The 24895-nt window shown below is 24.3% G+C and overlaps 1 protein-coding gene across 1 annotated transcript in view; it reads left to right on the top strand.

Moving 5' to 3' along the window:
- The window catches only part of LOC100197220 (uncharacterized), a 41391-nt gene extending 19533 nt beyond the window's left edge, over nt 1–21858 (top strand). Inside the window, exons 8-18 of the mRNA XM_065795775.1 lie at nt 9327–9447; nt 9763–9848; nt 12281–12390; nt 18128–18172; nt 18323–18382; nt 18550–18613; nt 19207–19307; nt 20414–20539; nt 20750–20864; nt 20996–21401; nt 21467–21858. Coding sequence (XP_065651847.1) covers nt 9327–9447; nt 9763–9848; nt 12281–12390; nt 18128–18172; nt 18323–18382; nt 18550–18613; nt 19207–19307; nt 20414–20539; nt 20750–20864; nt 20996–21401; nt 21467–21656 — 1424 coding nt within the window. The 3' untranslated portion in view covers nt 21657–21858. The remainder of the gene's footprint in view (nt 1–9326; nt 9448–9762; nt 9849–12280; nt 12391–18127; nt 18173–18322; nt 18383–18549; nt 18614–19206; nt 19308–20413; nt 20540–20749; nt 20865–20995; nt 21402–21466) is intronic.
- The last annotated feature ends 3037 nt before the right edge of the window (nt 21859–24895 follow it).

Below are 24895 nucleotides of genomic sequence, written 5' to 3'. Positions count from 1 at the left end.
CAAAAAAACAAATTCTTTATTGTTTAAAAACATTATTAAAAAGAGTTCACAAATTAAATAAGAAAAAATTTATTAACAGTTAATAAAATAACCAAAAACCAAATGTAAAATCATAAGAAAATAAACAAACATTATTTTACGTTTCATGAAAAAAATATTTTTTTCAAAATAAAATTTAGTTCATATTTGAAAAAAATAATAAAAATGATTTTTTAATAAGGACTTAGATTTTATTTGTAACTTTTGTTAAAGTGAGAAAAAAAAAACTGTTTGTATGATTTTTAACACGTTAATAAAATAACTTTAATTACAATGCGGTACTTGAAAAGACGCAAGTGACGCAATATAACTTCTAACAATGCAAAATATATTTGCTGATATATGTATATATATGCATATATATATATGTATATATATATGTATATATATATATTTTTATTTGTGTGTATATATATATATATATATATATATATATATATATATATATATATATATGTGTGTGTGTATATATATATATGTATATATATATATGTGTATATATATATATGTATATATATATATATATATATATATATATATATATATATATATATATATATGTATATATATATATATATATATATATATATATATATATGTATATATGTATATATATATATGCAAAAAATTTATTTAAAGAAAATGAAGTTCACAAAAAATATACAAAAACATCTACAATTATTAGATTGACAAACTACAAAAATACTAATTGCGTTGTTGTGCAGTGTTTTCCCACCGCTCTCTCTCCGCATATTTTTTTATCTGAGTCTCACTCTACCAAAAAAAGAAGGGTGGAGTCATTGCGCCAAATTTATAAGATGCAGGCCCTGTATTTCTTTTTGTGATATGCTGAAAAAGCATTTTGGAATAAATTTAAAATGAAAAAAGGAAGTTATAGTAAGATAAAAGTAGTAAAGACATCGCATATGAACACTACAAATCAAATTACCTGTTGTTGTCATAGTTGCTGCCATAGTTACTGCTGATGTTAAATAACAGTTTAGCAGACTAAAATTGAAATAATCGTCTTTGTTTTTGTGTTCCAAAAGCTTTGTAAAAATATGGTTTAGCTATCAACAAATTACATAAACAGGTTAGACAAATTTAAAAATTACATAGACACGATTAAATTATCATGAAATATGATAAGTACATTTAAATCTTAAAAGTGATTAATCCCAAAAGATTGTAAATATTTTAGGAAGATTCCTATAATTATGCACAAATTTCCCTAATATACTTATAGTAAGTACAACATTTAATTATTATATTAATTGGGCAAGATTTGTAAATTCTCATAAAAGTATAACATGATCATTATTAGAGAATATTACATTATTTTCTAAAGCAGTGTTAAAAGAATACAAAATTAAAACAAAAAAGACATTGCTTAAGACTAATCGCTTAGACAATAAACTATTACACAATTTAGCAAAAACATAATTAACAGTACAAACACGCTTTGTAATGTAAACCCATAGATATTTAAATTACTGGATATGGCATAGGCAGAAAAAATTGAAGCCAGGCAAATTTTTTTGAGTGAGGCAGAAAAAACAAATTTAGTTAAGAACAGCAATATATTATTTACATATTTACATTTTATGTTTCAATTTGAAGTTATATTTTGCGTTCTATAGACTATAAAGTTATTTTGAAGGCATTTAAAGTTCATAAATAATTTTTAAACAATTTTAGTTAAACTAAATAAACTCATATGGTTTTTTATTGCCAACCTTTTTTTTGCCAACCTCAAACACTTTTATATCGGCAGTTAGGTCGTTAGGTTTTTTGTTTGTTGCAGAATGCCGACCCTATATATATATATATATATATATATATATATATATATATATATATATATATATATATATATATATATATATATATATATATATATATATATATATTCCTATACTTTACGGCTAAGAAAACATGTTTATGGTAAAAAATGGCTCTTCGTTTGTTTGTTGTTTTAAAGCTGACAAAATTAAGGTTAGATTATGTCAAAGCACATTAATTTAATTGCAGGAAGTAATTAAACCACAAATTAAAAGACTAGAATGTTTTTAAAAGCATTCTAAATGTTTTTAAAGACATTCTGAATGTTTTTATTTTATTTTTTAAAAATAAAAACATTCTGAATGTTTTTATTTTTTAACTGTAAAACATGCAAGTGTTGCTACATTGACTATCTTATAGCCTGACTCGCAACAAAGTGCTGCTACATCGATTGACAAATAGCCTGACTCGCAATGGAGTGCTGTTACATCAACTGAGGATTTGGTTTTGGCAGGCAGTCTATCAAATAAAAAAATTTAAAAAAATAAAATTTTTCTGTCTTTAAAATTAAAAAAACCTAAAGTTTACATTTTATGGTAAAAACTTAAAGACGACCATGCAAGAGTATATATATATATAATATATATATATTCATATATATATTTATATATATATATATATATATATATATATATATATATATATATATATATATATATATATTCATATATATATATATATATATATATGTATATATATATATATATATATATATATATATATATATATATTTATATATATATATATATATTCATGTATGTATATATATATATATATATATATATATATATATATATATATATATATATATATATATATATATATATATATATTTATAAGTATTATATTTCAAACATTCTGTTCTTATAAGTATAATATAATTTTCTATATAGATTTTAGAAAATAAGCACAGTATGTATAAAAAATCTCAGCTAATCATTTTTAAGGCAAAAAAAAACATAATGAGATTTTATTTACAAAAAAGTAAAAAAAAAATTGCTTTTATTGATAAGGTATATGATGAATTTACTTGGTAAGGTGCATAACATCTTACTTTTATTTACATCACCAAAGAATTATAGTTGAAATAATTTATCCCTTTGCTTTGGTTGGCAGGGACCAACCAAAAAGAAAAAAAAATTTACCTTTTTTTATATTGACTATATTATATTTGAATATATTTATATTTTTTATATTAAAGAAAACACTAGGTCTTATCCAAAAAAACATTTTATTCATAAATCTCATAAATGCTTTTATGGTTATAAAAAAAAAATTATCAAAGATTTTAAATATCAAAATAAAATAAAAAAAACTAAATTAACTTAATTTGCTAAGCTTTAACATCTCCCTTAAGAGTTTTAAAATCTCGCAAATCAAAATGCCACTTAAAAAAGTCAAGATTCATAACTACAAGCTTATCAAGCTTAGTGTCTTGTATTAAAAATTCAAGCTTGTGAAATAGAAGATAACTTTATGGAAGAAATTTTGCATCTTAATGGTTCAAAAGAGTCTTCATTTTTAATTGTGGAAATAATTTCTCAACCAAATATACTCAAAGGGCCTTTTTTCCAATCTATATAATATTGAATTTAGCTAGTAAAAAAGCAAAAACATTTTCAATATTAATTTCATAGAATCTGTTTATTAATCCTAATCAGTGACTGTGCTGCATTAATGTTATTAATCCACATGTGGTTCTTGAAAATATGAATGTTATTAATCCACATGTGGTTCTTGAAAATGGAAATATTTTATGTTATAAAAAAACAATTCAGGCATTAAATTGTCAAAATATGCAACTCTGAGTAACAATGTTTTATTATAAATTATAAATATTAGCATTTAGCTATTTCCTGGTACTGTGAGTAGCAGTAATTAATATATATTATATAGCTCAAGTTTATCCATTAAGCATTCCTTCAAGCATGCAAAAATATACATGGTAATACAAAAGTATTTACTTAGTATTTACATATATACACTTATGTATGTATGTATGTATGTATGTATGTATGTATGTATGTATGTATGTATGTATGTATGTATGTATGTATGTATGTATGTATGTATGTATGTATGTACATGTATTTATATAATATAGGTACATACATACATCTGTATATAAAATTTGTTTAAATTCAATCCTTGATATTGATATTACTTGTTTTACATATTTTATTTAAATAAAACAAATTACCTTAAACTAAAAAATTTAAAATCTTTGTCAATATAGGATATATCAAATATTTATAAAATACATAAATATAAATGTATATTATAGTAAATGTATAATAGTAAATACACATAGATAAAGATGTATATAAATATGGTTATTGTTTTCTAAAAAAACCAAATTGATTTAATGAAAATATATTGTTAATATTTAGACTATATATTTTATTTGTCAATATAACTTCACTATAAAATAGATGCTTGTCATTAGATTTTCATGTCTCTCAATTATTGCGATACTAATAAATTATTAACAGACTTCAGTCTAGTACCATATAAAGTATATAAGCTAACATAATAAACTTTTGATTTAAGTAATTAAACCTTTAAATATTAACGAATTTAATGCCTCACTGTATGTCACTTTTTCAATGGAAGATCAGCTTCAAAGTTTTTTCTAAAATTGTTAGGCTGGGCATGTCTATGCCATATCTAGTAATTTATATATCTATGTGTAAACCAGAAGATAAAGTTGTTCTTTCCTTAATTGCAACAAATTAATTTTTTTTTCGAACTATTAGCTAATGATCAACATAGTGAATATCAAATCATTGGAATTTACTAAAAAATTAAAATTTTTACAGAAGACAAAGTAATCTGATAATAGTTAGTAGAACACTAAGGTAGAACTAAAGAAATAAAATAATAAAAAGCTAACATCTATGCAATTAAACAAATCCTTAGATAATCTGTAATTCAAACAAATTTTATTTTAAAATAATTTGCAAGTAGCTGTATAACTTTATAATATTAACATAAATACAAACTATTAAACCAATGACTCTTGATAAGCTGTGGGACTAAAAATAAAATTTTTATTCAATTTTAAAAATTTCAAACAAAAAAAATTGGTTAAAAAAAAAAAAAAGCATATATAAAATTTATATGAGTTTAAATATATTTTTATTTTTAAAAGTCGAATAAACTTTATTATATTTAACCTGTAATCTTTTAAATGTAATACCAGACAATACTGTACCAAATAATAATTATTTAGTACTGTGTCATTGTCTGAAATGAATCTAATTATTATAATTTATTATAATTTCCTAATTATTATGAACGATATGTACTTTATGAGTCATCTAACCTTTGTGTTCTAGGATTAACTCTTACTTCTGATCTTTCTTGGAAACCATATATCAAATCCATTGCAAAAATTAGCATCTACTAAGGTTGCATCTCTTTTTCGTGCTCGCCACTTTCTTACTCTAGATTCTATTCTTTATCTCTTTAAATCAAAAAATCCATCCTTGTATGGAATACTGTTACCATATCTTGAGCAGATCTTCAAACGATGCCCTTTCTCTTTTAGACAAGGTGCAAAAATGCATTGTAAACATAGTTGGACCTGCTCTTGAAGCCAAGTTGTCACATCGTCATAATGTTGCTTCTCTTTTCTATTAATAATATAATTGGTGCTACTCTAAAGAGCTAGCGTCTCTTGTGCCATCTACTAAAATTCATTCTCCTGTTACTCATCATTCAATTAAATCTCATCCTTTTACTGTGACTGTTCCTAAGTGCTCCAAAAATCCTTATTTGCTTAGTTTTTTTCCTCTAACATCAGTTCTTCGGAATTCAATCCCTTCTTTTCTTTCCTAACCCTAAACCCTGACCCTAACCCTGACCCTGACAGCGAAGATGTTAAACAAAAATTCTTATAAAGCATAATTGAGCTTCTAACATAAACCTATATAAAAACAAAATATAAAAAAAAACTACTTACATTTAAAATAAAATAATCTTCAGCTTCTTTAAGTTTAAACAGCTCGTTAAGATACAATTTCAATATATCAGCCATAAAATAAAGTTTTTTTTTCCAAGGTATTAGGTAATGAAATATATCTATATATACCCATATAGATATATTTCATTACCTAATACCTTGGAAAAAAATTCTAAAAACAGATTAAAAAATGCAATACATACATACCATTTATAAATAAATGTATATTCTATAATTTTTTTATTTATGATAATGATAATAGACAAATATAGAGATATTTTGGAGATTTATAAAGGTTTAATAGGAAATACAGATTTTAAAACCTAACCTAGGTTTAAGTGTCCTAGATGGTTCATAAAGTGTTCAAAAATTATAATAATATTTTGATGGTTTTCTCATTTCTTTCATTGTTGCGCATTCAGTTCAGAATATTTTAAATGGAGGAGTGGTAAAATAGCTGTAAACCCCCAATTCGCTTATTCCTTTGATATTAGTAGTTTTAAAATTTTCTTGTTTTAAAAAATTGCTTGAGAATACAATTTGCACAAGCTTTGCAAGGATAAATAAAAGGTTAATTTTAAATTTAAATTGATTTTTAAGCACTTAAACACAGATAAAATACAGAAATAAAACACTGTCATTACACTAACCCATACTAGTACAGGAAAAGCGCTCAAGTAACAACCTTCAGAAAATGTGAGAAGTTCAAATCCTCAGCTTGCTTTTTTTTAAATCTTTTATATTTTTAAATGCAATACAAAACAGTTTCATAGTTCTATCAACATTATATATACATATTATATATCCCATTTCCCTATGCAAACTCAGCTTAGTTGTAGAAAACTTAAAAAATAAAATTGTAAACCTTAGATCAAACTATAACATCTACATTATGTTTAATTTACATAAGGTATAGCCATATTTTCTGAAATGCTGAAAAACTTTTTATTGTTATTAACTCGGCTTTAATGGCTGCCTCTGTGTGTCAAACACATACAAATGAGTAATACAAATGAGACAGTAAGTTAAATATTAATATATTACAGATAATAGTTTAAAACATAAGTAATTTTATAAAAAGGGATTTTTATGTAAGTAAAAAAATTTAAACATTATATACTTTAATTTTCTGTTTAAAATATGTTTATATATTATTTGTACATTAAATTTTTTAAAAGTATTTTAAATTTCAGTTTAAAAAAAAAAGTAAAAAATTTTACCTTTTAACATAAGTAAGCTTAACATCAACTTTACCAATCAAAGTTGATGTTAAGCTTACTTATGTTAAAAAAATAAAATTGTTGTTAAAGTTACTTATATTAAAAAATTAATGTTGATGTTAAAGTTACTTATGTTAAAAACTTAATGTTGATGTAAGGTTACTAAGTATAATTAAGATAAAAAAAACATAATTTTTTGAATGAAACTGATTTAGCATATCATAGTTAGCTGAACGATTACGTATAACTTCTTAACGTTTAAATTTGTTTGAATATTAACTATACAAATTATAGTATGATGTTCATACTTAGATTAGAATTTTATAGATTAATTGTAATCTTATAAAATTCAAAATGTAAAATTTCAAAACTCTAAATAAAATGTAGCTTGCTTGGCAGCTCATCCTTATCATCATTATCATCATAATTATCATCATCAGCAGTTGTCCTTTGATCTCTACAATAAAAGTACAAATCTACAATTTGTTCTTTTATAAAAAAAGTCAAATGTAAGGTTAAATTTGTTAATATCTGCTAGTGATAATTGATTATGTTAAGTAAGCTTAGTATTGATCTATTTAATTTAGTTACTTTTTTTGTTAATTAGCCTTTTTTTGTTAATTAGCCTCATAAAATTTTTTTGATAATTTTTAAACTTATTAGAACTTGAAAAAAAACTAAAGTATTACATTGAGTGTGATTATCAACAATTCAAAAAAATTAACAAGAGACATAAATTGTGCACTTATATCCTCCTTTTTTTTTTTTTTTTTTTTTTTAGCTTTGAGTTAATATTTTAAGTCTAAAAATCTTTGATTGTTTTTAAAAAATTTAATTTTTGTATGAAGGAGTTCAAAACAGTACAATACTATGTAAAGTTTGTTGTTTAAAAATATCTCAGAGTTTGCAATTCAAGCCAATAACGCTGTGATAAGAATCATACATGTGGTTTTTGATAACATTTTTAATACCCCTCCCACCAGGCTGATACCCATAAATCCATATCAAGCATTAATAACTAGAGATGCCACGAATATTTGATAACTATTTGGTATTTGGTATATTCAGTGCAATATTTTACAATTCTGTTTTCTGACGTATATTGCAAATTATTCCACCCAATACCATCAAAAAGTCACATAATAAATAGATTCTATCACTATATGTATTATAATATATATAGTGATATAATCTATTGTCAGCGATAAATTATGATAGCAAACGATTGCATTTTTCTTCATAAATTATACATGCTTATGAAAATACACTCATGCTATACCTTCTGCTACTGGGAGATGATAGATAATTCTTAACTGATACTTTTTCACATTTGCTGACCACCACTTGTAAAGATTTGTTGTCCGATCAAAGTAAACAGCTTTTTAAAAAAATTTGCAGTTGAATTTTTCTGTTTAACTCCTTCATCTGTGTGCATATTTTCTGTAGCAACTTCCTCAATACAATTCACGAAACTATTGTGCGTCTCAATGGTTTTATCATTTTTACTGTCATTTCTTTTATTCTGAAGTAGAGATCAATTATTTGCTGGTGTTACAATATGTATTACAACACTTTCTCAGAGCTTCTCAGAGAAAATTAAAAAATAAATTTTTAATCCTAAAAATGTGGGTCAAGAAGTGTGGAAACCAGATATTTGTCATTTTCATTAAAGTTGAACCAAGCTTCAAGTTCTGCTTGTAGTAAAGGTCACATTTTTAAAAAAAAATTTTATTCTCTGTGCTGCCTCTTCCTTTCCCAAATATTTTAACAACATGGCAACATGTAGAATCACCTTAGAAATGCAGAAAATACCCGAGCTGGTTACTTTTGTAATCTCTTTAAATGGTTTGATACATTGTTCCATTGGGCAGATGTTATATTGCTTAAAGAATTATGATGATTATGTACAAAGAAATGGATAACAATTTATCGCTGAATATTTAGTAGCCAAATATTTAACGCTTTGGGCGAGACCGTAACCAAATATTTGGTATTCAGCAAAATCACTATTCGTGGCATCTCTATTAATAAGTATTAAATTGATTTGTCAGTATTTTATCCAGACTGGTAATTTTATTTATATTGATATTTTCTTCTCCATCTTTTTTTTCTTCTATTTTTCTTCATCTTTTTTTTTTACTGTTATTCAAAAACATCTTTACTTTCCAGTCATCGGTTTTATTTTGAATTTTTTCTATTATGTTTATTAAAACCTAAAAATAAAGCTTAAATCCAAAAATTTAACAAGTTAATTTTTTAAGACTGTCACAACCAACTTAGTGTCAAAAGTGGAGTTGTTATTGGTGTGCCAATACCTGAAGAATTTTCAGCAGATAGCACTGCCATAGAGAATTTAATTCAAAAGGCTTTAGCTGAAGCAAGGTATGATTTTATTTTTATTAGTTATATAAAACTTATTAAACAATTAAAAATTTTTAGCACACAAAAAGTACACATTTGCTATAAGGATCAAAGTTAAGAATTTTTTAATATCAAAATTTTGTAGTTTTTATTTCTGGTTTTCTATATTTAGGCATTATGACAATTTTTATAATGTATAATAGTAAATATCTATAATATATACTTCCTAAATATATTATTCTGAATATTTGATTATATGAATGATTATTTTAGGAATATGCATACATAGCAAAATATGTTTGTTTGCATTAAGTAAACATAGTTATATATTTTTAGTTCAAAGAACATTGCTGGTAAAGATATTACACCATTTATATTAAATCGTGTTGTAGAACTATCTGATGGAAAGTCATTAGTTTCAAGTATCTTTTTAAAGTTTTTTAGTTATTTAGTTGCCTATTATTACTTTTCCTAGAGTTATTTAAAATACTTAAATATATATATATATATATATATATATATATACATACATACATACATACATACATACATACATACATACATACATACATACATACATACATACATACTTGCATGGTTGTCTAAAATGTTTCCTGTAAACTTTCGTTTTAACTCAAATGCTAATATACCAGGTTGGAAAAAGTTTAAAAACTTAAAGCAAGTCTTCCCGGGAAGCACGTGCAGTCACAGCCCTTGTTTGTTCATGTTTAAAGGAATTTTTTTAGACATGCTGACCATGGCAGTTTGCATGTTTTAACTTTTAAAGCGTTTCAATCGTTTGCAACAAAAAGTTAAACTTATCTACTGATAAAAATAAAAAAAAACAGTACTAAAAAAAGGAAACAAAGTTGTAACGAAATGTCAAATTTTAATGAAATAAACTAAAAAAATTTAATAATTAAAAAAAGAAAATTAAAAAAAAAAAATTTTTTTTTTTAAATTTTAATACAACTTTTGTATCTTTTTTTTTTATGGAGGTTGTTATTTTTAGCTACAAAATTTGATACAGGTTGAGGAAAAAATATATATATATAAAAGAAAACAAAAACATTAAAGTATTTAGGCATATTATTTTTTTTTTGACAAAATTTTTCTTTTTTTAATTGTCATTTTTTTTAGTTTTAAAAAAACCTTTTACCGGGTTGCATTAATTTTATGAAATAATTATGATATTCACAAGATTGTTTTAAAAAAGTACAAAAGTTGTAGAATTATGAAAAAAAAAAATTTTTTTTTACAGTTTATGTTACTATTTTAATAAAATGTAAATACCAGTCACAAAATAAAAATAATATTACCTCATTTTATAAAGAAATGATATAACGAGGGTTTTATAAAATATTTTAAAATTGTTTGATCTTGTAGATGTATTAGTTGTTCTAGTTGTTCTAGCTATAATATTATTTGGTTCATCCTGTCTTACCACTTTTTAATAGGTCAATTATGTTTTGTATTCAAAAGTGTTAATGTATACCACTTTGACTTTTGTCAGAAGTTTCAATTGTTTTTGAATATTTCTTGCATTGGTCTAGACTTTTTTTTACCGACAGGTCTGGAACAACCACATTTTAAAGTTTTTTTTATTTTTTTTTAAACTTTAAATTTAAAATATTTTCTCCTTTGTTTATTATTTTCAATTCGTTTTTTCTTTTTTTACTTTTTAGTTTGTTTTTTTTTTAATTCTGATTTTTCTTTTACTTTTTTGTTTTAGTTTAAAAAAAGGTTTTAAAGACCATTTGTGAAGTCATTGCAGTTTTTTTTTTATGAATGTTGTTTTATGAATTATAATTTTGAGTGTAGTTCTTTATTGGATGAATGAGTAGATTTCATACTAAATGAATGATTTTAGTTTCTTGGATTTTTTTATTAAAATTTTCTACCAAACATATCCGTAAAAGTCAAATTAATTTCTGGTAATAAAATAGTGTATTTTAATTTGATTTACTAGTAAACCAGTTTACTGGTATTGCGATCACTGATTTAGACTACCTACCTGTTATCCCTTTTACACTTCTAACATGAGCTCCCTATTTTAGTCAATTGATGTATGTACAATCCCCTGCATGTTCTTCATGTTTAAATCAGTCATTGTATGTACACTCCAATGCGGCTATCTATAAATAAATTAGGGTTAGGGATCAGGATTATTAAGGTAACCCATCAGTAAAGCAAAAATAAAATAAAATGAAAAAAAATAAATAAAATAGCTATCAAAATTAGAAAAAGAAGGTTGGTAAATTGCTGACCTTAAACTATTATTGGTAGGCACAAGTTTGACACAAAACAACAAAAATTGCTGACCTCAGACTCTTTTAGGTCAGCATTGTCAAATGTCAACTCTAATGCGAAGGGTAGATAAAAACAGTATAAAACAATAAATAAAATTTTTAAAAGATTTTATTCGTCGATAACAAGTAAAAATTAATAAAAGGGGGTAGGGCCTCAATAAGCTTAAGGTGGGTAGGAAACTTGTCCCAAAACTAATAAATCCCTCCCATTTATTAGGCACCTGAGAGTATCAATGTTGCTTTATCTGACCACAGCCAACATAAATTTTAAACTCCTTGGTTTTGAGCCAGAACTCTAACCAAAGCACTACAGCTGCTTAAATTATTCTTGTTCTACTAATTTTTAATGTTTTATTGTAAAATATTAGATATATAAAAGTTAATTGTCATATATTTAAAAATTTATTACCGAATTATATGTGGACTAGCTCTACTAATTTTAATGTATGTATATATATGTATACATAAAATACATATTTAGTAAAGAGTAAATTTAGTTAAACACTAAAACTATATTTGATTTTCTTGACTAATAATTTTTTTAGATATTATGCTGATAGAAAATAATGCAAAAGTTGGTGCTCAAATAGCAAAATCTTACACTTCAATAATAAACAAGCATGGTTGCATCTCAGACAACAATGAGCAAAAAAAAGTATATTATAACTATAATAGTGTTATATTTTTTTTTTCTTTTTATAGTGTGTGTGTGTGCAGGGCTCCAATTAATGCAAAAAAATCTAATCTCAAAAAAAAACAAATTTTTTTTTCTGCTGTGATCTTACCAAACAAGTAAGATCAAAGCAAAAAAATATTAAATACCACATTTTTTATAATTTATTGCTTCTTGATCTAGCAAACTATTAAAAATTTAAATATAATTAAGTTTTTCATTTAAATGGTTTCTAAATTGATATTTTTATTCAAATTGTTTTGCAATAAAAAGTGAAACAAAAAAATTTGGTTTAATAAATCGAATTATATTTCCTTAAGTTTATGCTTAAATTATTTTTTTAGAAAAATTTCTTTAAACAGAAGTAAATTAATTTAGTTTTAATTTTTTATAATTTAATTTTTATTTTAACTTTTGCAATCATTGGTTTAATGTTTGCAATAGAATGTTTCTACTTTTAAAACTATTTTCAAGAAACATAATATAATGAACTGTTTAAAACGTTTACAATTTAAATACAACTTTCTTCCTCACTTACACTATATTCTAAATCTGATATTGCTACTGAAGCTAGATAAACCTTTAACTTTCAGCAAAGATTTTCGTTATGCTGGGTATTATGGATGCAGCTGAATTAAGTTTATAATTATTGAGCGTTATAATTATTGAGCGAAAATTCTGTTAAATTTTTGCCAATTTTTTCAATTTTAAATTTTAATCCCAAAATTATTTGAATAAGAGAATTTTAGAAGACTAAAATTATTTTTGTTTAAATAGATTTCTTTTTAAATAAAATTCACAAAAACAACTTGCGTATTTTTAGAAAATGTTTAATCTTGATATTGTCTTTTAAATAAATTTTTTTTAAAATGATAATTGAGTTTTTTATATTTTATTCATTTCTTGTTAAAATAACTTTTAGTTAGAAGCTTATATTAAGTGTTATATATAAGATATAAATAGAAATATTTATACAGCTAATTTTTGTGAATAATTGAGTATATTAAGTAAATTTAATAGGTGAGTAACTGTAAGTTACTGTTGTAACTTAACTGGTTGTTTTGATCTAGTCTAATTTTAAGTTTGATTCTTAATGTTTGATAGTTTAATTTAAGATTTGATTTAGTTTAGTTTAAATGTAAATTTACTATGATGTTCTTTATCCATTCAGTAAATCAAACTAAATATAACTTTAAAATAATATTGGCTTCCACGCAGAGATTTATGTTAAACGAAATCTCCGCGCAAGAGAGCAAAGATTATACTTCTATTCCAAAGATAAATTTAGCGCAGCATACTTTACAGCCCCTAACAAAAATCTTAGACAAAAACATTACTTTTAAGAATGGCCAAAAAAAAAAGCTAAATTAGAAAAGAAAAAAAAAATTAACAGAAAAAACAACAAAAACAAACAAACAAATTGTGAAAAGATTTTTTTTAAGAAAAAAAAATTAATTGCGAAGGTGTGAAAAGCAATCGTGATACTCTTAATTTAAACCCTGGTGTTTGTGTGTGTGTGTTTTATGATTACAACAAGAATGTAAGAATGTTGTCACAACAAACAACAAGAAAAATTGTCAAGCTTTAACAATAAAATTTCGAAAATTTTTTTATATTCAGATTGCCTGAATGCAAAAAAATACTGCGAATTCATGATTGGTGTAACAAAATATTGTTGTGAGACCTCAATAATGTAAAGTAGCTTATGGTTGGTGGAACAAACATTGTTGACCTCAACAATATAAAGTAGCTTATGATTGTGGGAACAAAACATCCACATAAAACATATAACTTTTATTTATATATATATATATATATATATATAAATGTATATATATATGTGTGTGTGTGTATATATATATATAAATATATATATATATACATATATATATATATATATATATATATATATATATATATATATATATATATATATATATATATATATATATATATATGTATATATATATATATATATATATATATATATATATATATATATTATATATATATATATATATATATATATATATATATATATATATATATAAATACTACAAAAAATACCAATTTTCATGATTTTCAATACTACCAAATAATGATTTTTGAGGGGTAGCAAAAAACCATATATTTTTAAACTAAAATGTATATATAGTAAAAAAAAAAAAAAAATCCTTTATAGTAAAAGAAATATATATATATATATATATATATATATATATATATATATATATATATATATATATATATATATATATATATATATATATATATATATATATATATGAGTAAAAGTTCCAGGTAACAAAAGAAAAACTATTCAAACTAAGATGAGTAAAATATATTTATTAGACAAATTTTAACAAATATTTTAATTTTTTCTCTAACACAGAATTTCTCTAACCTTTCATATAAAATTTTCAGCTGTGCATGAGATTTACGAAACTATAAAAAGCTCTTTATATTAGACTTCCTATAAAATATTTTTAAAAAGTAATTAAGGCTTATATAAAAAAAAACTATAATTAACAATAATATAGCAATAATATAATTCTTATTGGTAAGGAAATTTTTAAAGTAATGTGAAAATTACTTTTCTGTTTATATATTCATTGTGTCAAGTACTTGTTTATGTAGGTGAGCTTCATAAAGAAAAAGTAAATTCTCATTTTAGAGTTGTAAATTGGTAATAATTTTAAAAAAAAATCATTTTTATGGCTATTGAAAACATACTGATCAAATTTATCTGAACTGATACCTGTTCTGCATGTGTAGATCTGTAGATTAGTTCTTAATCTTAGGTTATTAATTTTATCAATATATGTTGTTTTTCCATTACATCCATTACAGGATAGAAAATAAATAATATTTTTAGAATTACATGACACTGAAGCTTTAGTGTTCCATACTTTACCAGATGATGTGGTAAAATGGTTAACAAACTGAAGATACATAGCACATAACTTACAACATTTTAAAAATCTGATAGGTATATCAGATTTTCAAATTTCGTTTCCAAAAATCTGATAGGTATATCATCACATTGTTAACATATCCAAAATTTAACTGCTTCTAAACCTAGCTCATGAGAAATACTAGTATAAAGATTAGATCAACACTGTATAATGTGGTATTTTGGTACTTCATATTACTCTAATGAAATATTACTCTAATGTAATGCCAATCATCTTTGATATATGTTGTTATTTTTTCAACAAGTTCACTAAGGTAGGTGAAGAAGAACCTCCAACTATTGGTCTTCTATTTAGATCATCTGGGCATAAACATTCAATACATTCTTTATTAGATTCTTTTATAAAAAATTTTATTGCATTAGATTTGTGAAAGAAAGAAAAATCACACATATAAAAATATATATATATGTATGTATGTATAAGTGTATATTTTAAGTGTTGACATCTTCAAAAAAGTTTAATTGTATAGATATTTTGAAATGAAACTTCTTTTTATGGATTTTTTTTTTATATTTATTTTTACGATATTTCAAGGTAATATAGATACCCTCGTTATCAAGTATATTAAAAACCATTATAAAAAATAAGACTGTTATATTATACAAAATTGTTTAAATTTACGAAACAATGTTCTTTGTAAAAGCCTCTTTTTAGGAGTTTTTAAGAGTTTTTTGTTACGTAAATATGGAAATACGGGTTTTCAAAATGATGTAGTCACATAATCACCATCATCCCAATTAAAATCATTGTCACGAAAGGTACTTTCATTGTGTTGTTTTTCCAACATTCCCTAAACAATTAAAACTGTTTATTTTAATTTTTAAGGTATTGCAACCATTCTGTTTCACCGACATAACATTTGCCACATGAGCCCTAATTTATAAACATTGGGGTATGAATTAACTGGTAGTGTAGATTTAGTTTTGGAACTAAGTAGACTTTAGAGAATTTGGGGAGATTTAAACACTGCACAGTAAGCCAGAGGTGAGCGAAACCCTTCAAAACCAACTTTTTTGTTAAAGTAATTTCTTTTCGTAAATGTAATCTAAGACCCCTAGCACTCTAAAACTGGTATAATTTTTTTCCCTACTGTGGTTTTTGAGCTCAGTATATCAATTTTACCACAAAAATGGCAATATTTTACCTTTCAAATATTGATGAAAATGTAAAAAGGTCTTATACAATATCTAGTATAATAACAAAATTATTTATCATATTTATCATGATTATCATAAATTACCTAGAATTATATATTTTATATATTCATTAATGCATGTCTATGAATATGATTATGCTGAGTTTTGACTGATCCATCGAGTCTTACACTTTATCATACTGTAAGTATCTTCAATTGGTCTACGTTCTTGAACACTTGATAAGTTCTGGAATGTTTTGAATTTTGCTTTCAATAAAATTGATATTTTTACCATTTTAAAATAAAATATGAGGATTGAGAAGACATGAGATATGAGAACACAATTTTGCAATATTTTACTAATTACTAACAATAAATTGCGCAATATTAAAAAAGTGAAAATAGAAATGTCCTTATAATTTAGAAAAAATTTTATAACTTTGCATCAAAAAATGTTTATAAAGCATACATTTAACTTTTTTGTCATAAGGCAAGTGAAAGCGCAACAGTATATAATTTTTTATAAGCAACAAGTAATATTTTTTGTTTGTAATATTTTTTATTTTTGTTTAACTTTTTAAAAGTAAAAAATTATTATTTGCAAAGTCGTAATTTTAAGAACTAATGAAAAAAAAAATTAACATGTTTTAATTCATTTATGCAAATATAGAGAAAATAAATTCATTTATGTTAAATGACAATAAAAAAAGTGTAATAATAAATTTATTTAATATTAAAAAACAAAAAAAAGTTGTAACATAATAGACATTCAACAATATGCACATTTACAAAATAACACTTCTAGATTTGTTTTTATTAATTAGTAATATAAACTACCACAATAAAATAAACTAGTTTATTTTATTGCGGTAGTTTAAAAAATTTAATGTCCATAAATAAAATAAAAAAAACAAAGATAATTTTATGGGATCAAAATCACGACGAGCTAATGTGCTACACCTTTTTTTCTTTTTATTTACAAGACTTGGTTACATACACAACAAAACTTCGTCATCTAAAAAGCATGTGAGAAAGTTATTCGTGCTTTTTCTAAAATCAAAAGAGCAAGTTTTATCAATAATTTTCAATAATTATTTTGGTTTGTGTAAATATTTTCTAGTTACCCATGGCACTATATGCAAAAATGATTTAATAATAATAAGTCAGAGCTGTAACAACTGACAATAGATGTATACAATAACATAACAACAATAGATGTATACAATAACATAACAACAATAGATGTATACAATAACATAAGATATTGGACCGTAACAGCTATTATTAGTTTTTTAAAAATTTTAGTTTCATATTGCTATATAATTTATCATGGTAGTTCTTGAATTTGTCAACCAAGTCAAATTCTATGATCTTATCTGTAAATTATTTCAAGAATTACTCTGTTCAAGAAAAAATTAAATCTATACTTGCTTTTAAAAAAAGATTTACTCAAAGTGTATTTGTGCTGATGTAAAAAAAGCTAAATTTTTACACTTAGTTGCTCGGCAGGCAACTGTGTGTGTATATGCACACTTAATAACAATTATTAATTTTATTAATTCTGCATTTCAAATGTTAAGTAAATACAATAGACATGTTTGTTTTTTAGAAAACTTTGAAGATCGATATGGAATACACTGCAAATAAGAGGCCTGTGAGATTTTTTTTATTATCAAACAGTTGAACTTTGATTTTGTTAATTATGTTACTTGTTTTTATTTTCGTTTATATCAAATATTATCTAAATATTTTTTAACATATTACGATTTTAAATCTAATCACTGCTGATCATTCTTTTATTCAGGTAGTAATTGGTGGATCAGTTTTTGATATAATTTCAAAAGCAAAGAATGTGGATTCAAAAGTAATTTATTTTTAATAATAAATGTATTTTATAAATTCAATTTTTATTTTAACTTTAACTTAAGTTTTTTTTCAGTATATTATAATTTTGTTTATACATTTATTACATTAAATTTTTTATTTTTATATAGAATATAAAAATCTATGAAATACAATTTCTTTTTTGAGGCTGAAACAAAAAGCCCTGGAAATATATATCAAGGCTATGGTGGCGTTGCAAGAAATATTGCTGGTATGTTTCAATTTTACTTTTAAATGATACTTTTTATTCTAAATCTATAAAAAAATTGTTTCATGAGAATATGCTATGATTGCATTTTTAATATTTTTCTACTTTAGTACCTGGTAATGTTATCATAACTTATTACTGAATGTTGATTACTACTGACGTAATCTCAACTGATTACTTAATATTGATTACTTTTAATGTAGTCTCGACTGATTACCCAATGTAAATGTAATCTCAACTGATTACCTAATGTTGATTACTGTTAATGAATCTCTATATGTTAATTACTGTTGATTACTGTTAATGAATCTCTACTGTTAATGAATCTCTACTGTTAATGAATCTCTACTGTTAATGAAATAATATGGAATAGTGTTGATGTAATCTTCAACTGTTTACTGAATGTGGATTACTTTGAATGCAATCCCAACTGATCTCAACGGATTACTGAACGTTGATTACTGTTATGTAATCTCAACAGATTACTTAATGTTAGTTACTGTTTAATGTAATCTCAACTGAAATTTTTGAAACTAATAAATACAAATAAACATTGTTTTATAATTGTTTAATTATTTTTTTTTATTTGTTTATAGAGTGTTTAACTCGACTTGGTACCAATCCTTTTCTCATCAGTACAGTTGGTTTAGATGATTTTGGAGAAATGATGATTGCTAACATGCAAAAAATAAATATGGTACTTAAATAAAACAAAAAAACCTATTATTATATTATAATGATAGGTTTTTTGATTACTAAAAACATTTTGTTTAAAGAAAAAAAATCTATCCTTATAACATAAAAACATTTTGTTCAAAGAAAAAAACCTATCATTATAACATAAAATCATTAAAGTAACTTTAAATTTATAAAATATGTGTTTAAGCCTAAATTCTGATTTCTGCTTAAACAGTTGTTTTTGTATTTCACCTGATTTTTACTTTTAAAGTTTGTCAAAGCTAGATAGAGAATAATTAAAGAAAAAAGGTTGAAGAAAGGTTAATAAAGGAAATCAGTATAAAGTATCATCTAATATCTTCTGCTCAATTAGTAGAAAGCATTTAATAAAATCACATATAGAATGTTAAAGTAACAAATTGATAAAACTTCAAGTTGGTGAAGTAGATAGTTAAAAATTAGATGTTAAAAAAACAGGGATTAAAGGTTGTTTTGTTTATATAATATATTTTGTTATCTTAAAATAAGATAACAAAACATATATTATAACAAGGTGTTATTAATTTTAAAAATGGGTATCGAATCGTATTGAGGAATAAAAAGTTTTGATTAAATTATAACTGTTAAAAAGATTTATTGCAAACTCAATAAAAAACACCTGCTATCCCTTATTGCCTTACGCTCTCTTAAAGTATTGAGGTTTAATTGTAAATGAATTGAAAAAAATGAAATGTTGTTATGTAGAGTATGTGAGTTCTCAATAAAAAAAATGAAATGTTGTTATGTAGACCATGTTATATCTCAATAAAAAAATGAAATGTTATTATGTTGAGTATGTTAGGTCTGAATGAAAAAATGAAATGTTGTTATGTAGAGGTTGTTAGGCCAACCCAAACACTGGTATACCTTACACCAAGTTCTACTTACACAAAGATGTATTTTTAAGTTTTATTACTAATTTTGCTCAAAACTTTCGGATTAATTTACTTGCTGCATTAATTTACTTGCACGCCACTACTGTTTATAAAATAATAAGGTGTTTTTTTTTTTTCAAATTTTTTTTTAATTTTCTAGTAAAAGTTTGCTTTTATTTGAAAAGTAAAAATTAAAATATATTTTTTTTAGGATACGTCAGGGGTGATGAGATCTAAAAACTCGACTGCTTGTTACTCAGCAATGTTAAATAAAAATGGAGATTTACTAATGGGTGTTGGTGATATGGCTATAAATGAAGAATTGACACCGACAACGGTGTGTTTATTTATTTTCAGTTTCTTTTTATGTTTATTTTATTCATTTGCTGTTTACTAAAAGTAAAAAGTTGTTTCAAAAATAATTTTTTTAAATTTTTAGATTTTTACAAAAACAAAAAAAAATACAATTTTATTACATTATTAAAACCTATGTTATTAGTGTATGTTCATTTTTAAAATTTTAGATTATTATATCTCTTTGTTTTAGATTGAAAAGTATGAAGGTGTAATTCAAAAAGCTCCAATAGTTATTATTGATGCTAACAGTAAACATGAAACTATTCAAACTGTTTTGTTGATGTGCAAAAAGCACAATGTTCCAGGTTATTAACAATTATTCTAAATATTTATAGGTTAATAATAGGTTATCCTTGAACGATTTGTTATGCGATTTATATTAAATATTTAAATGTATTTTTAAGATTATTGTATGTTTGCATAATTTTTAATTAAGTATGGTTTGAACCAACTTCCGTTAGCAAAGCTAGTGTTGCCTTCTCAACAAAAAGTAAACTTCATATAAACTTTGCTTCGCCGAATTTCAACGAGCTTAAAGCTATACACACAACACTCTCAACAAAAAATAAACATCCAGTTCCTCAAAAAAGGAAGTTTTCAGAAGACGTTTCTTTGGATGAAGTTATTAATAATTGTGTTCACTATGTAGATGAGTGTGCTCAATATGTAAATAATTTAATTGTGACTTTGGGAAAACATGGTGTATTAGTTTTAACTAGAGCTCCTATTGACAAACCTTTTTCATACGAACTTGTTAATAATGTTTTGTCAGCAAAACTCTATCCTTCCTCTAAAGAATGCTTTTCGTTACAAATAAAAAATGCGAGTGGAGCTGGAGATAGGTAAAATAACTTTTATTAAATAATTATTTTTTTTAATTTTCTTTGAAAATTTGATTCGTTTTTAGCTTCGTTGCTGGCGTTGTATTTGGCATTTTGCAAAAATACGATGCAGACACATGCATTCGATCTGGTCTTTTGGCGGCAAATCTAAGCTTACAGTCCTACAATGCTATATCTGAAGAAGTTACACCTGAAAAGTTTTCTTTTGTAAATATTCGCAATTGGGGTAATTTTGAGCCACAAAAAATATTTTGATTTCAGAAAACATTTTTAGTTCACAATAAATGTCCAAAAGAAGCTTTTTTTCACGTTTCTTCTATAAACACGTTTCCTGTAAAAAATGTAGAAATGTGATATTACAAATAGTACTTTTTATAGTAGAAACATTTTTTAGCGTTTTAAAATTAAATTTGTAAAACATTTGCTGTTGAAATATAAATAAATCTGCAACAACAAATTTTACAACACTTCCACTATCGGAAATCAGCCTTAAGCAAACTGGTGGAATACCAGAATTATTTTTATATGTATAATTCAATTGCTCCCTTAATTGCTATGGATAAAATCCTTCATATATATTTATAACTTTTTTCACGGAGAGACTTCAACATGTCTTTAAAATCGTATCGTTAAAAGTGAATGCGTGGAATCCAAAATCATTTGTTAATTTTGAAATAATGAAATGAATAATTTTGGAATGATGAAAATGTCGTTAAATACAAGTATTGTTCAACTTTTACGCCAATAACGGGCACGTTTTTTTTATTTACAAAATAAAAATGTTTTTTACCCTACTTTGTCATGATTCGAACTCAAGTTTCGAATTTAAAGCTTAATCCACGTCAAATTTTACTTGATGGCTTTTCCCAAGTAAAATTCAAAGTACAAGACGAGCTATAACTTCAATGTTTTAGAAATATGAATAAAAATTTTAAATAGTATAAGCTATAATTGCCATTTTAGTCATATTGAGGTATGGATAAAACGATATTGATTCGTTTTAATTATTGTACCGCAAATTGTTTATCTTTTAAAAAGAATTATAATACTTTAAAACTCTCAGTATTTCAATTTCTTAAAAATGAAGTAGAAAATCAAATAAGGGTTGAAGTAATTCCAAACGAAAACCTAAATGTTACAAATGACAGCTTATAAGCTACATTGGTTGAAAACAAATGTTAGAGGTGAATCTTATTCTAATTTCTTTCCCCTTTTTTATGTCTGACCTTTTCGAATTTTCTGCCATCTTTCTTCGTCACATACAAAAAACGTATCAGATAGTTGGGCCTACAAAAATCTCGACCTGCTGTTCTATAAAAAAAACATCTACTAAAAAGTAGAACTAGTTTTCAGATAACTTATTAAGAAGTTGTGTTCAAATTATTATATTCTTTTTTATTTTCAACCGATTTATGACGTTTTCGACCTATTTTATAGATTTTCATTTTCAACCAATTTGAGATAAACTAATTTTCAAACGATTATCTGATCTGTATTTTTAACGGGTTTTTTAATTACAAAAAATTTTTTTTTAATTTACAATCAATACGTTTTCCAAGCATTCATTGAACCTAATACCTCCCGATTCTGGAGACAGCGCTTCAACCACTGCGTCAAGGCAGATCAAATTTGGCTCGTATTCAAATCAACAACAAAATATACAAAATACATACCGGAAACGCGTAGTTATAAAATTGAAAATACAGTAGGTTGAAAATTCAGTAGGTCAAAAATACAGTAGTTCAGCGATTTAGAAAGTTGTATACCTAGGAGTACATGTTTTAATTAGGTGTAAATATAAAAATCAAAAATTATCGGTTGAAAATCAAAAACGTCATAATCTACGATTTACGAAATTTCAAAATTAGGTTGAGTTATAGGCTACCACAAAAAATTGTTATTTTTTGTGTTTTCAAAAATCTCAAAATAAAATACCACCTTTTTTAGAAAAAGAGCAACTTTTACTTTTTTGTTGTTGTTCTTTATTATAATCTTCATATAAATGCAGTAGAATACCGCTAACTCGGACCCTGGATAAGTCTTTTATTAGGCCAAACGAATTTTCAATTCCACTTAAATTTTCTCTACCAACTTACTGTATAATCATCCGCTTTAGTAGTACTCTAGTTAAGTCGGACCCATTTGGTAATTTGTACTGTATTTTTGGGTGCCTTCGGTAAAAATCTTCTGTTAACTGAGACTTTTATTTTGAATTGCATATAATTAATAACAAAACTTCCAATACTTTTATAAAAATTCCAAACTTTGAACGCTCGAAAATAAAATGCCTTTGCGTCAAATATAATTAAACAGCTAAATATTTTCACTGATATCTTCGATTCGCTTTATCAATTTATTTATAATTGACGCTTTTACATACAAATTAAGTAGCTCTATATTTGGCTACTTAAAGGTAACTCAAACAATTATAAAAATGAATAAAGTAAAAATCAAGAAAATGCTTAATAAATCAATAGCGAAAATCAAAAATTCAAATAACGAGTTATTCAAAATTTTCATAAATTAAACATGCGATTTTATAAATCCGATGTTTTTGACATAGGTCATGCATAATTTGCAGGGACCGTGTTTTGGAATCCAATTTTTGATTTTTAGTTTTAATTCTTTCAGAGCTAATGGAGATTTGTAACTTATTAGTAATGAACTCCAAATTGATGATCCCAAATGCGAAAGGGGCTCTACACTGTATTTTACAGTCTGTATATTGTTATATGCGAATTTATACCCTTTTAGACTAGTATTATGAAAACGAAAAATCTATTTTATCGAGTTAGGAGCTAGCCCTAATTTAACTTTTAACGAAAGTTTCCGTAATCGCTGCATGTAAATCTTATGGTGTATTGTTATCGAACCATTTTTTACAAGTAGTTCTTCAAAAGTAGATTAATAGTCTTGATTTACAATTCTTTCATGTATTCTATTTATGCTATTGTTCAGTTTTCTACTATGAGATAACCAATCTAATGGACAATAAGGAAAATGAAATGTAATAAAGGTTTTCTTTGACTCAAAGACATAAATGAAGTGAGTCTGAAGAGCGCGTTAACTTTTTGACTTTACATAAATTATTAACATGTTTATCAAAGGAAAGTTTATTATTAAACATTATACTAAGTAATTTTTAATTATCAGGTGAGACTAGTTCCCTATCACAAATATTACCTTTGAGAGAGCTTGTTTTACTAATATATATATATATATATATATATATATATATATATATATATATATATATATATATATATATATATATATATATATATATATATATATAATATGATATTTATCTGGATTAGCTTTCATACCAATACTTTTAAACCGTGAAGAAAATTGGTATACAGCATTTTTAATGTCACTCACAACAGAATTTAAGTTATTTTGCATCTAAAGGAGCGTTATCATCAGCGTATCCTGCAATATCAACAATAGGTAAAAATGGAAATAGATCACTTATGAAGATATTAAATAGTAAC

The sequence above is a fragment of the Hydra vulgaris genome, chromosome 04 (assembly GCF_038396675.1).
Source record: "Hydra vulgaris chromosome 04, alternate assembly HydraT2T_AEP".
NCBI lineage: Eukaryota > Metazoa > Cnidaria > Hydrozoa > Anthoathecata > Hydridae > Hydra > Hydra vulgaris.
Note: the sequence above shows the minus strand (reverse complement) of the source record. Positions and strands in the feature narration are given on the sequence as shown.